Source organism: Phascolarctos cinereus, unplaced genomic scaffold (genome assembly GCF_003287225.1).
Source record: "Phascolarctos cinereus isolate Bilbo 61053 unplaced genomic scaffold, phaCin_HiC Scaffold_4;HRSCAF=312, whole genome shotgun sequence".
NCBI lineage: Eukaryota > Metazoa > Chordata > Mammalia > Diprotodontia > Phascolarctidae > Phascolarctos > Phascolarctos cinereus.
Genome location: NW_027555847.1, coordinates 268,294,012 through 268,309,254, shown reverse-complemented (window position 1 = coordinate 268,309,254; position 15,243 = coordinate 268,294,012). Strand labels below are relative to the sequence as shown.

At 37.7% G+C, this 15,243-nt stretch overlaps 1 protein-coding gene across 4 annotated transcripts in view; it reads left to right on the top strand.

Annotated features, from left to right (window-relative positions):
- Positions 1-15,243, top strand: part of EPB41L4B (erythrocyte membrane protein band 4.1 like 4B) — a 247,130-nt gene that overhangs the window by 78,922 nt on the left and 152,965 nt on the right. For all 4 annotated transcript variants that reach the window (XM_078153049.1, XM_021004573.2, XM_021004571.2 and 1 more), the window contains exons 3-4: positions 12,419-12,461; positions 14,628-14,706. In XM_078153049.1, the coding sequence (XP_078009175.1) occupies positions 12,419-12,461; positions 14,628-14,706 (122 nt within the window). The remainder of the gene's footprint in view (positions 1-12,418; positions 12,462-14,627; positions 14,707-15,243) is intronic.

Here is a 15,243-nt window from a genome sequence, read left to right as displayed (position 1 = left end):
AGCATTGGCCCTGGAGTCAGAAAGACTCACTTTCCTGAGTTAAAATCTGGCCTCAGAAACTTATTAGCTATGTGACCCTGGACAGATCACCTACCTGTTTGCCTCAGTTTCCTTATCTATAAAATGAGCTGGAGAAGGAAATGGCAAACCACTCCAGTATCTTTGCCAAGAAAACCCAAAATGGGGTCATGAAGAGTCAGACATGACTGAAACATGCAGCTGCAAGGTAAACCTTACTTCTTTCTGCCTCCTAGTATACATACCTGATGATAGCTAGCAGGAGGTACATTATCAGGATGTGCATGGATGGTTAATCTTTGTCCTTTGATCTATGGTCGTAACCCTGTTATATTCCTACTTTATACCTGTTTGAGGCAAGTCCATGTGTGACCATAGTCACTGTCTCAGGCCTGTGTCTAAAATTCACTGTGTGTCTGTTCTTTACCACCATCACCATCCCTGCATGCCTCCTATTGTTTGCTTTGTAGTTTAGAAAATGACCCTTATCTACTTTCTCCTGGCTTTAAGTGCAGGTAGGAAGAGTAGCCAGTCCTTTGCCTGCTTTATAATCCACAATCTACTTGTATCTGTTGACCTTATTCTACTCCACCTTTACTCCCAACCAGTTCTTCCATATGAGAGTTGACACCAGTTCAGAATCCTATCAGTTTACCAGGGTGTACTGTGTGCTGTGGTGTATATTATGTGTACAAACTTGTCTCTGGCTCTTTCTCTTCCTCCTGTGATCCTCAGACCTCTCCCTCAGCTGAGTCTTTTTTAGATCTACTTCATGGAAGGCCAGAGAATCAGCACAGCTTCATAAAATAGCACCACCTGCTCTCCCGTACCTCTTTCCCTGCCTCTTTTCATGCTGAGTAAAGTAGGGTAAACTTAACCTAAACCTAGGTGAGGGTACATGATTAGGTTTACTGGTTTTTAAAAGCAGCAGTTTGGTCCTGGACCAAGTGGACAGGTCAGTTGAATCCTTAGGTGCAATTTTGGACAGAAATGTGGCGTGTACGTGTGATTAAAGTGGCCATGGCATTCTCGTGGTAGGGGAAGCTCTTGGTGGTCTGTTATACCACAGAGTTTCCTTGACATGCCATAATACAGGATGGGACAAACCGGCCAACTTCCTCCACTTCTGACAAGGTCTGAACTTGTCTGTCTTGTCTGGCCTAAACTATGATGTCCCTGGGTTTATAGGACTTAAGTGACCTGTATTCAGCTTAATCACCATTTCACTGAATGTTTGGGAAAGGAAGGCAGGAATCCTTCAGGTGGCATCCACAGCCACAGTCAGTAAAGTAAATAACTCCAAAGATGATGACCCCAAATCAGCACAAGTGGGAGCATCTCTGGGGAGTCCTTGGAAAACTAAAGCAGTGCCATTGGTCTTGGGATTTCTATTGTCAGTTTCTCTTGTCTCATTAAACTCTTTCTGCAGCCCTTGAAGACATTTGTTTCTCCTCCCCAATACTTCATCAGTGTTCAGTACCTTCCAATTGCCCAAATGTATTCACCTTTCTCTTTCCTGTATTTTTGTTTCGGAGTTTTCACTGAGCTCTGTTTTTTTTTTATCAGGAATATTTAAAAACTCTCTCTTTTATTAAAGGTCATGAGGACTTTCTTAGTCCACACTGTGACTTGGACTTGTTTTTCCAGTTTGTTCATGCTAGAACCTGACCTGTAATCTGTATGTCTCTTCTTGGTGTTGACAAATCAGAGCCCTGCCATGATTTCTCAGTTATCAGAACTGCTACTGTTCTAATTTCTTTTTTGCTGGAATCTTATTTCTAAAGCTTCATTATCCATAATGGAAGATTCCTCACAGGTGGAACTCGACCCTGCCACCATCACTAATCCCTATTTAACGGCCTTATTCCTCAGTACATTCGTAAGCAAATCATAAAATCATAGGATTTAAAACTGGAATGGTCCTAAGAACTTATCCAGTCTGACCCCTTCAATCTATGGATGAGGAAACTAAAGTTAAGAGAGGCTTATAAGTAGCAAAGCTGGAATTTGATCTTCCCATTCCAAATCCCTGGATTTGGAGCACTGACTCCTTCCATTACACAGCGCTGCCTTCCTATAATGGATGTGTAGTAAGTTTCATTTGGCTCTTCTATTGATTACAGATACTATTACTGTAGCTTTAAGAGCCAAATGTAATGTTGAAAAAGCAATCTGAAGTGTCAGTTGAAAAATGTCTTACACTGAAGTGGAGTCAGGGAGAGAGTATGTTTTATCTGTGATCTATGTAGAATATGTGGGGAGGTTCCACGAGGGAGAAGGTGAAGTGAAACTCTTTCCTCATCAGAATTGTCTTAGGTATTATGTTGTACACAAACATTATAAAAAGAATTCTGTGAAGAACTTGAAGGAAGCCAAAGGGATATTTACTCTGATGGCTGAAAGTGGGGAAAAGACTAGCTTTATTTGTTTTCTAAGAGGCTGAATTTAACTCTTACCTTGAGACATATGAAAAAGACTCTAAAGAGATTTTAACCAATTTGGAGAGTTACCTGATTGGTATAAGACTATATTTCCCTACAAGTGAAGAGGAATCATGTACTGTTATATTGAAAGTTTGAGAGAGCTCTGGTTATGAACTTTCTTAGAACCTAAATATTGTAAATTGTTATGTATATATTTGCTTTATAATTGTTTTTATTTGTTGGTAAATTGTGTTTTAATATTTACTTAAATATTTAAAGTATGAGTAATTCCTATTGGGAAATGTTGTTTCTTCAGTTCATTAAGCACTTAATTGGACTGGGGTGGTGCTTGAGCTAATTAATGAGATTGTATTAAAGAAAATGCTTTTGGATTTCTTTAGAGTTTGGGATTATCAACGTAAATAAGGAACAAGTGAACTGGTAAGCTTAAAAGTGACGCAGAAATAAGAAAGTGATTAGACTTCTCATTAAACTTGGCTACAATAGTCTGTTATAAATTTACTTAATTTCTAGGCAGATTACTTTGTGTTGGGAAATAAGGGAATTTAAAAAAAAAATTTCATCAAATTAGAATCATAAAAGATAGACATTCCCTGAGTCCCAAATATCAAGGACATGGTATGCTTTCATCTTCCGAGGAGGGAATGTTTGGAATTGACATCCATAAACTCCAATCTTTGTCTCCATTTTGGGCTTCCATACCATAGGAGGGAAGACCATGTTTACGCATAAAATAATCAACTCCAGAGCTTCTGCCAACTTTTTGGGGATACCCGATTTGTTGAAACGTAAGACATCCTCACGTGAAAACTATTATTGTCCTTCCTGAGGTCACCCAAGACCTCGTGGCCCTAAATCCCAGCAGTGATAAGACTATACCCCCTGTTGATTCTTTTCTTCTTTGAGCACTGAGAATATCTCCAGTTAAAAGACTACAAGCTTTCCTGTGACTCTAAGGCCACTCTCTGCCTCTTAATTTCATTCTCCTAGAGCAGGGGTGTGTAGTCTGTTCCACTTCCCCAGTATCAGAGTTCTTCCTCATCTTCCCTTAATCAGAAATTTTTTGCCCAGGAAATTTCCCTAGCCAGTTGACAAGCCAAAGTCTGGTCAAGTGTGTCACCAGCCGGTAAAACTCCAAACCACGAGTCCAGTGCTCATAAAATATAAGAACGTTTGGGATGTATTTGACAAAAGAAGGGCTGAGATGCTTCTTTATTTGCACTAGCTTATGGTTGTCCTTCTAAGATGTAGCATGTATTTCATTTTGATAAAAATATTTACTGCTCAGGAAAAAGCCAAAGATCTTATGTGTGTATTCGTAAGAAAATGAATACAGGACGTTCATCCACTCACAGACCTTCACTGGAACCCTGTCTCTTTTGTTTAAAAAAAAAAAAGAAAAAAGAAAGAAAGGAAAATGGTACACCATGTGTGTTTATCAGCATCTTCAAGTAACTTAATGATGACCACTTTCCACTATGCTAAGTGTCAGCTTGGGGCCAGATTCAACTTTATTCTATCCCACCATGGAAATCTCAAAAACTAAGCAATTTGAATTTTATAAAATCTCAGCAGCCTTTTTTAAAAAAATAATATTGTCCCCAATCACATGTTAAAACAATTTTTAGCATTTTTTTAAGTTTTGAGTTCCAAATTCTATTCCTCCTTACCTTCTTCTCTTCCCCCCCTCCCTGAGATGGTAAGCAATCTGATATAGGTTATCCATGTGCAGTCATATAAAACATTTCCATATTAGTCATTTTGAACAAGAAGGCTCAAAAAAAAATAAAAGAGAGACAAATACTATGCTTCAGTCTGTATTCAGACAATATCAGTTCTTTGCATGGAGGTGGACAGCATGTTTTATCATGAATCCTTTGGGATTGTGTTGGATGACTGTATTGCTGAGAGTAGCTAAGTCATTCGCTATGCAGTATTGCTGTTACTTGTGTACGGCATTCTCCTGGTTCGGCTCACTTTACTTTGCATCATTTCATTTAAGTATTTCCAGGTTTTTCTGAAATCATCCTGCTCTTCATTTCTTATAGGACAATAATATTCCATCACACTCATATATCACAACTTGTTCAACCATTCTCCAATTGATGGATATCCCCTTGATTTCCAATTCTTAGCCACTACAAAAAGAATGCTATAAATATTTTTGTAAAATAGTTCCTCTTCCCCTTTTTTTAATCTCTTTGGGATATAGACCTAGCAGTGGTATTGTTGGATTAAAGGGCATGCAAAGTTCTATAGTCCTTTGGGCATAGTTCCAAATTGCTCTCCAGAATGGTTGGATCAGTTCACAACTTCACTAACAGTTCATTGGCCTTTTAGAATTCTTTCAGTGTTCTGGGCCTTCTTGTTCTATCACCTAATTGAATTACATACTGACCTGTTCTGTTCTGCAGTCTGGGTACTTCCAGAATATGTTGAGCCATCTTCCACGGAAGCGGTAGAAGAAGTGGAAAGAGCACTGGATTTGTTGTAGTCAGGAGACTGGGATTTGAGTCTCACTTCCAACTCATATTAGCTGTGTGGCCATGGGCGAGTAATTCATACCCTTTTCTGAGTCTTTTTCTTTATGTATAAAATCAAAGTTGTTTGGCCTACCTTACTATTGCAAGAAAGTGTTTTGAGGTATTAGTGTATCATCATCTTCAGACTAGAAATTATTATAATCTGGCACAGTAGATAAGAACACTGGGCTTGGAATCAAGAAGACCTGAATTCAAATTCAGCTTCAGACATTTCCTGCTGGGCAAGTTGCTTAACTTCTCTTTGCCTTGGTTTTCTCAACTGTGAAATGGGATTTAAAAAAAATTCTACTTTCCAAGGTTTTTATGAGGATCAAATGAGATAATATTTGTAAAATGCTTAGTGCATTGCTTGGCATATAATAGGTGCTTAATAAATGCTTATTCTTTTACCTTACCCAAGGTGAGTGGATCCTTTTCGAAGTTTCTTCAGTTGTTAACCTAGAGCCAATAGCTGTTGTGCATAGCCAGCAGTATGCAGGCTTTATCAGTTTGTTTTAGGCATTTTATGATAGTATTTCTCCTCAGTTTCTTCATTTGTGAAATGAGCTTAGCAGGCTTCTGAGGTCGCCTCCAGTTCTACATCTATAAATTTAAATTATGGTCCCTACTAGGCTTTCCCTAAAGGAGACTAAGTTTATTTACCCTCTTTAAAATGGTAACCATAACTCATTTAAGTTAATATGAAACTAGGTTTATGTACCCACCTTAAAACGATCTATTTCATATAGTTTGAACCCCACCCATATTTTTGTTGTTGAAATTAGTATCTCCTACAGGGTCAGAGGATACATCCACTCCTAAAAAGTCCTGGGTCCCTAAACCTGTTCATTTGTCTTAAAATTAAACTTATTTCAATACTTTGTTTTTAGGGAGGCAGTGTTCAGGGTGGGTAGGATGCCACAGTTAGGAAGACTTATGTTTCAATCCTACCTTTGACCCTTGCTTGCTGTGTAGTGACTATAGCCTAGTCACCTTGACTCTCAGGGCCTCAGTTTTCTCATCTGTGCTTTGGGATGGTAATAAATAGCTGTACCTCAAAAGGTAGTTGTAGGGCTCAAATGCAATAATATATATAAAGTGCTTTGCAAACCTTAAAGCTCCATGTAAATATGACTTATGATTATTACTAATAAGATATGGTACCTCCCTGAGGAAAGATAAAAAACATGTAGATCAATGATTAAATGCTAAAAATTAATTCTTTTATATTTCTTTCAAAATGTAATTAAACCAGAAGTAGAGTCTAGAGTTAGTAGGGTATATTGAGTTGTTCTCTTTTCTTTATTTTTTGTTATAGTTGTATTTGTTTGATCATGTAACTAGTTCACATACACATAAATATAAAATATTCAAATATTTAGATTTAATATAAGGTACATATCCAATATATTATTATACAATATGTGTTTGGAAGTCTTTGTAGAAGTATTCTGTGTACCCATGTGAGCAAATGAGATCACTAAGACTATATTGTTATTTTAATAAAAAGTTTATTATTGTAGGAAAAAATATTTCATGCTCTTTGTTACTCATTATACTTTATGCATCCCAAAGAGAGCTATAGAGGCTACATTCTGCAATAAAAGCCTTTATCAGCCCTTTCATGTCAGCTACAGGATCTCATGCATGGTCCGTTCTTTCAGTCCCTGCAGGTATTGTGTATTACAGAAGAATTGGAATTGCAAAGTGCCTCAGAGGAAATGACCCACTTCTTTTAGGGGCCATACCAGCAAATCAGTGATACTAACCTTTAAAAATGAATTATTATATTCTTTACCATTTTCACGAATGTATTTTACAGACTATACTTTTTTGTTGGTGACTGGGGAGAAGGGGAAATTGAATTCTGGAAATGATGGGTCATGGATAAACTTAAGGTCTATCTCTAGCAAAATGCTGAAATTATTAGTAAACTGTTTAGGAGAAAGAGAAACGATCTGCAGGAAGCAGACAATGTTCACGAAAGATGATGTTAAATCAAACTGACCTCATTTCCTTTCTTGATAAAGTTAATAGATGAGTGGGTCAAGAAATACTATAGGCAGAATGTACCTCCATTTCAGGAAGGAATTTCCTAAAGATTTTCATAATATCCTTATGAACATTAGATTGTGAGCTTCTTGAGAGCAGGGGACTGTCTTGCGCCTTTTTTTTTCGGGGGGGGGTATCCCCACTGCTTAGCACAGTGCCTGGCCCATTGTTAGTTGAATTGAATCGAAAAAGATGGAGAATGGTGCTGTGGTTGATAGTAAAGTGGATTCCAAGTTAGTGGAACAACTATACCCCACGAATATTGATTTATAAATTGATATCAACCTGGAGGGAAGCTTTAGTGAAATTTGACAGGGTTCTAGCACAAATCCCATCATGTCCAACATTTTGACTGTTAATTAGCTGAAGATAAAGAAGGCCTACTCAGTCACGTTTGAGGATGAGACAAGGCCAGGAGAAAAAAAGAATCAGGGTCCAGAAAAGACTTGACAAGTTTCAGGAATGAGCAAAAATTTTAGAGACAAAATGTTAAGTCCTTACTTACGTTAAAAAAAATTCAGCAGAACAAATAAAGGATAAAGGAGGGCTAGCCTTCAGGAGACAGGATGTTATTTAAGACAGAGGTCTTACAAACTATGGGGGAGGGATTAAATCCCACCTACCACCTATTTTTGTACAGCCTGTGTGCTATGAATGGTTTTTATGTTTTTAAATATAGTTTAAAAAAGCATTCATACATAAGCCATACAAAAACATGTGGCGAGCTGTATTTATTTGGCCCCAGGCCATAGTTTGTAGACCTTTGCTCCAAGATAGCAACAGTTCCCTCTCTGAAGGTACAGATGTAACCAGCTTGCATAGAACCTATACTCTTGAGAGCATTGCAATAATGGTAATGATGATAGTATATTTTCTGTAGCAGCAGTTCATTTAAAAAAAGATAAAAGGTTTTGAATGAGTTATCAGTGTTAATTGGACTACATTAAGAGACATATGGTGTCTAGAATGGGGTGGAAAATGTAGCCTAGTTAGATAAAGTGCTAGATTTGGAGTAGGAAGATCTGGATTCAAATTCGGCCTCTGGTACTTAATAGCTGTGTTGTTGTTATTCAGTAGTTTTCTTGACCCCCTGCGTGGGGTTTTCTTTGCAAAGACACTGGAGTGGCTTGCCATTTCCTTCTCCAGCTCATTTTACAGAGGGCAAAACTGAAGCAAACAGGGTTAAGTGACTTGTCCGGGGGTCACACAGCTGGGAGATATCTAAGGTCACATTTAATTCAGGTCTTCCTGACTCCAGACCCAGGATTGTCCAGGAATGCAGGGGCTGGTTCAATATTAGGAAAACTATCAGCATAATTGATCATATCAACAACAAAACCAACAGAAACCACATGATCATCTCCATAGAGGCAGGAAAAGCTTTTGACAAAATACACCACTCATTCCTGTTAAAAACACTAGAGAGCACAGGAATAAATAGAGTCTTCCTCAAAATGGTAAGTAATACATCTACAAAAACTTCAGCAAGCATCATATGTGATGGGACAAGCCAGAAGCACTTCCAGTAAGATCAGGGGTGAAACAAGGATATTCATTATCACCACTGTTGTTCAATATGGTACTGGAAACATTAGCATTAGCAATAAGAGAAGAAAAAGAAATTGAAGATGTCAGACCCAGTGTGTCTAATGTGCTGTATCTATGCCTCAACAGCTGTGTGCCCGCAGGCAAGTCACTCTTTGAGCCTCAGTTTCCCCTTCTGTAAACTGAAGGGCTTGGACCAGATGGCTTCTCAGGGTTCTTTCTACCTCTGTATCTATGATCTCTGTGATCTGTGAGCTAACTGTATGATATATTGTGTAGACTATTTTTTTTCTTGTTCTGCTTAGTTTTACACTATAGTTTAAGGAGTACAGTGGGAAATTGGAGTGAGTCTAGAGGAGATAACTTGAAACTATGCAGTGAGGAAACTGAGATTTGTTAGCCTGGAAAGACTTGTGGACATATGCATGCCATGCACGCCTGGGAATGGCAGAGCTATAGAAGCTACATTCTTGTAATAGAAGCCATCATCACCCTTTTCACGTCAGGTGCAGGAATCTCGCACATGGTCCCAAAGAAGAAATAACTACTTTCCAGAGAAGTTCAATATTTGAAGGGCTCTTGGAGGTTAAGCAAATTGGTTTACTCTTTGTAGATCTAAAGGGCAGAATGAGGACCAGTAGGAGTTCCAAAGAGGCAGATTTTGGTTCAGGACAAAGAAGAGCTCTGTAATAATATTAGCAATTAAAAAATGGAATGAGCTACCCATGGTGGTTTTTTTTTCTTTAAACAAGAAGCTGGATGACTATCAGAGTTGTAAAGAAGACAGTTATTCCTTGTCTTGTAATATCCATTCCCCCACCCAACCTTAGTTTATATGCATCCAGTCCCCTCTCCAGTGCATCCTTTCCCCAGCTGCCAAAATAACCTTCTGGTACTTATATCTGATCTTGTCATTTTGCTTTTTAAAAAAATGGTTCCTCGCTGACTGTGGGATTTTTTTAAAATGCCTTTGTTTAACATTTAAGACCTATCACAATCTGGTTCCCACCTACTTAAGAGCAGCCTTATTTCATACCATTCCCTCTCACAAATTCTCTGTTCCTGCCAAACTGGATTGCTGGCTATTTGCCAAAGTTGGCATTCCAGTGGGCATCTTCATGCACGCATATAAGCTGACCCCACATCCTACCACTCTGCACCTGGAATGCCCTCTTGCTTCAAGTCCACCATTAAGGATATTTGCCTTAATGGGGCAGCTAGGGGCGCAGTGGATACAGCACCAGTCTTGGAGTCAGGAGGACCCGAGTTCAAATCTGACCTCATCCACATAACATTCACTAGCTGTATGACTCTGGGCAAGTCACTTAACCCCAGTTGCCTCAAAGAAAGAGAGAAAGAAAGAAAGAAGAATATTTACCTTCCTTCAAAGGAGAAATGCTGGTTCTTCTTTTCAGAACCTTCACTGATTTCTCCAGTTGTTAGTGCTGTCTCCTTCCTTAATTTTCCTGGGACTATATTTGTTTGTCTATATGCCGAATTCCCATCCACTCCCAAATAGAATTCAGTTCCTTGAGGACTTCAGTTCTGTCCTACCAGTCTTTGTGTCTCTGACACCTAGCTGCTGTGCCTCAGCGTTACTGGTGTTTGAAATAATGCTTCTTGAATTGAATTGCAGTCACTTAAGTAATTAGGGCTATTTAGCTTTGTATCAGAAGTCTACAGACTACTAGTTTAAAATGCTAGAAAGCATATTAAAAAATCCCTTTTTCTACTTTTAATAATTCTCTCCTGTTTGCTGTCAGTTGCTCTGACTGCTGTCAGCATACTCATCTGTTGACTTAGAAGGAACCAACACAGTGGATAGAGTGCTGGGCCTCTGAATTCAAATCTGGCCCCAGACACTTAACCTCTGCCTGCCTCAGTTTCCTCACCTGTACAATGGGAATTTTAATAATAGCACTCTTAATCTCCCAGCATTATTGTAAGGATCAAATGAGAATGTATTTGGAAAGCTCTTAGCATATGCTTGGCCCATGTTGTTCATTTGTTTCAGTCACATCCGACTCTTCATGACCCCATTTGGGGTTTTCTTGGCAAAAATACTGGGAGTGATTTGCCATTTCATTCTCTAGCTCATTTTATAGATGAGGGAACTATGGCAATCAGGGTTAACTGACTTGCCCAGGGTCATACAACTAGGAAGTGTACCTGAGGCTGAATTGGAACTCACATCTTCCTGACTCCAGGAAAGGTGCTCTTTCCACTGCACCTCCTTGTTTGGTCCATAGTAGGTGCTTAATAATGCTTGTTCCCTTCCCTGACCCTTTATGTCAGATTTGTCTGCAAATTTCTGACTCCCTAATAGAGTGAAGCATGCGTGTGTGTGTGTGTGTGTGTGTGTACATACACACAACACGCTTATTGCTGTGTATCTTCTGAAGGGATAGAAGGCACTAAAAATGTAGAAGCAGTAAATGTATTATAGATAATGGATTCATGATTATGGGCTTTAAAATCAAGTATGTGGAGACTATGTTGGTAATAGTCAGAGCGTGGTTCATTTCAAACACCCAACTTTTTTTTTGCTTGTTGGGAAGCTTTTTGAGTAACAGATGGTGTGACTGGTCCTCACCTGTGTTATTTTCTTTGGCAAATAGAACTCTAACTTTGAATAACAGCATCCAAAGTGTGTGTGTGTGTGTGTGTGTGTGTGTGTGTGTGTGTGTGTGTAGGGGGGGGAAGGTAGGGAGTGAGGAACAGGACACCCTATTTTCTTCCTCTTGTAAAGAATAAGTTTAATATTTAAAATTCCAATATGCATATGAGTAGAAATTAAGTTATTAGTGCCAATCTGTGGATAGGACACACAAGAGATAACTAACAGATAATACCATGCTTTGCAAGCCTTAAAAGATGATATAAATGCTAGTTTTTAGGTATTACTTTATGGAAACTTTTATTTGAACAGTTAGAGGTGTAATTTTTGGGTAGGCAGTGTCTAATAGCTGGGTCCCAGCTCTTAAAGAACTCATGGTCTAATGAAAGAGACAGCATGAAAACAGCTATGTATACGCAGACACATGTAGACAGGATAAATTGAAGACGATTAGCAGAGGGAAGATGGTAGCATTAAGAGGGATCCAGAAAGGCTGTGTAGAAGGTGGGTTTTTATCTGGGACTTGAAGGAAGCCAGGGAAGATGGAGATGAGAAGGGAGAACATTCCAGGCATGGGGAGAACAGCCAGTAAAAAATCCCACGTGAAACCATTTTATCTAGGGAAGAGAGAACTATATTGAAAGTAAAAATTTATCACTGAATCTTGTTTGGAAAAAAAATATCTTAGGCAAGGCACAGGCTATTTAAACCTTAGTCTTTCCATGTGAAACATAGGTCTCAGATTTTTTTTCTTTCCCAATTCCCAGAAATTTAGAGGCGTCATGAATTTTCATTTGATACCTTTTATGGTTTGTGGGGTAGGGAAGGGCAGAGAAAGATGGCAATAATGTTATTACCATAAGTTCGTAACAGCTTGCCTCTTTACCCTTGGCAGTACTAAGGAAAAAATTGTATTTAGAATAGGGAGATTTGTTGGAACCTCTTTGGAATGCTTAGGTTTCATTTCAGAAGAAAAAGCAACGGATTCCCAAGTTTCTCAATTTTAGAAAATTCAGTTTTGAAAAGTAAACACCTGTTAAAACTTGCAGGCACTCAGGTCTACCTGTTAGATGGAAAGAAATAATTTTAAAACTATAAAGTTGCTGCTATGCAGTCATCTATGGAATACTGAATGTCAGTGATGAAGTGGGTTTACATTCTGTTCAGGTGCATGATCTTTCTGATGAATTAGGCCTTAATAAACATTTTCTTTCTTTTAGCACTGGCTGGACCATTCAAAACCTATTAAGAAGCAAATGAAAAGTAAGTAACCCCAGATGAAAATTTCTTGTTTCGTTCCTTTTCTTTGGAATTAATTTAAAGCATCTTGTTTTATACATTTGAGTTGTGATATTTTTATTAAATCTGAAACCACTTGAAGGCAGATTAATTTTAAATTAAAAATACAAAGATTTTCAAGTTGGCCAAAAGTTGTTAGAGCCCAAGTATGGAAAATTTTAAATAGTCTTTAAAAGATCAGAATGTTCTCATTTATAAAGAAGCTTAGCTGTAGTTGTAGGTTTCCAACCATACACTCCTGGTAGGGAAAAACAATGATTCATGCAATATTCAGAAAATTTGTTTTGATGAGTATACAGTGAAATGTCATCTAGTCACCTGCATTTAGTACTTGCCCACATGTCTTACTTATTTTCTGAAGGTCCCTTAGAGCATATTGGATATAAAACAGAATCATAGACACATATAACTATATAGGATTTGATCCATCTCAATTTATCAATGAGGTAATATGAACATTACTTCAATAATTTTTCCAAAGATTGATTCTCTGGAAAGTATTTGTAAATATGATTCAATTGCATTCATAAGTTTCAAAACATTGTTTTCCTTACCCTCTATCTTCTTGTTCCCAGTATATTCATAGTACGCTGTTGAAAAGTTGTCCTCAGGATTGCATAGATTAAAGAAGCAGTACCTGTAGGCAGTGAGGTGGTACAGTAGACTGAGGGCTGGATGTGGAGTCAGAAGACGGGAGTTCAAATTCAGCATCAGATACGTACTAACTGTGTGACCCTGGGTTTTGCCTCAGTTTCCTCATCTGTAAAATGGGGATAATAATTGCTGGTGCCTCCCAGAGTTATTGTAAGAATAAAATGAACAAATATTTGTAAAGTGCTTAGCAATCCTTAAAGCACCATTGTATAAATATTAGCTATTGTAAACTGTTGCCTAAGCTATTATTATGAAGAACACAGTCTTTGGAGTTGAAGGAGCTGGGTTCGAATTCTGGGTCTTTTATCACCATTGTGATATTTAACAAGGGGGGAGGAAATAAGGGACTATTAGCAAATCACTCAACCTCTTTTTGTATCAGCTTTCTCTTTTGCAAAATGAAGGGGTTGGGTTAAATGAACTTCATGTGACCGATGGCTCTAGGTTCTGTGATCCCTTTTCTGTACCTGCCTCAGTTATCTCTTTAACAACATTTTTTAATTGGTGACTCAAGTTTTCAAATCACATTCATTTCTAAATGAATCTAAGAAAGATTTTGGCCAAATTGACTGAGAGTATATATAATATTTTATACACATATTCTCTCTCCCCCCCCCCCCCCCAGTGAGGGAAGACAAATGCATTTGCCCAGTTCTTCTTCGAGGCCAAGTTTGGTCATTGCAATTATACGATATTCAGGTTAATTTTTTTTGGTCTTTTTGTTTACATTGTTGTACCCATTGTGCATATTGTTTTCCTGTTTGTGCTTACTTGACTCTGCATCACTCCACATGCCTTCCTTTGAGTTTCTCTAAATTCTTCATATATATTGTTTCTCATAGCACAGTAATAATCCACTGTATTCATATGCTACAGTTTGCTTAATCATTTCCCATTTGAATTCTTTGCTTCTAGAAAATGTGATGAAATATATAAACACACATGTGTGTGTTTCTATATCTGTATCTTTATATGTTATATATACATACACATACATATATATATATATTCTTTGACCTTCTCAGAGAATATGCCTGTCAGTCTAATTTCTGGGTCAAAGTCTATAGAAATTTTAGTCACTTATATTGCTTTCCAGATTTATTGGACTAATTTAAAGCTTTACCAACAGTGTATTAATGTCTGCTTTTTAATCTCACAAATATTTTATGAAAAATTAGTATTGGTTGGGAATATTTTAGGATCAAAGATGAAAGTGAGAATTCATCCAATCCTAGAAGACTTTTCTGTAAAACTAGACCAGCTAGCTATGCTGTCTTTAACCCAAAGCAATGTCCTTTTCCATTATGTCTATCACACTTGGGGGAAAAATGAGTGTTATTGCTTAGGGTTTTTTTTTGTACTATTGTACCTTTTAATATAATAGCTGATATGTTATGGATTTAATTTATTTGTTTTTTTTTCCTTTTGTCACTGTGTGATCTTCAAACTTTGGGAAAACCATCTCCAAATCTGTAGTTGGATCTGCTTACATTTTGCACTTTCGAATTAAATACTATTCTTCAGAACCGAACAACCTTCGAGAAGAGTTTACAAGGTAGGGGACATGATCCTAACATATTTCTGAACAAATTTTTATTACATTTACAATATATGATGTTGTTGCCTTTTCCCCCATTGGTTCTTCAGTGTCCTCTTTTTTTTCCCTTTGGTTGGATCATTTATTTTACATTTCTGTTGAATCCCAGGATTTCTCTATCTCAGTCTTCTGTGTAACTTTAACTCTGCATCTCTGCTCATCTCTGTTCTGTTGGATGTCTGCACTTTGAATTAAATACCTTGGTCTTTGCTGCCTCGTCTTTCAGGTGACCAGGATGACTGAGATCTATTTCCTTGTCTCCTTTTCACTTTTCTGAGACTTTATGTAAATAAGTTCATTGTGCTATTATTTTGGATCTTATTTCACAGAACTCAGAATCAGGTGTACTTTCCCCAGCCACAAATTTCTCCATTTATTTCAAGTAAAAGGACTCTTTAGCAGATGCTACCTTAATTTTTTACTATGAGAGAGAGCATCCTTTTCCTGCCTTTCAAAAAAGAAAAAAAAATTAATCTTCCGTCCCAAAGTGGCAGT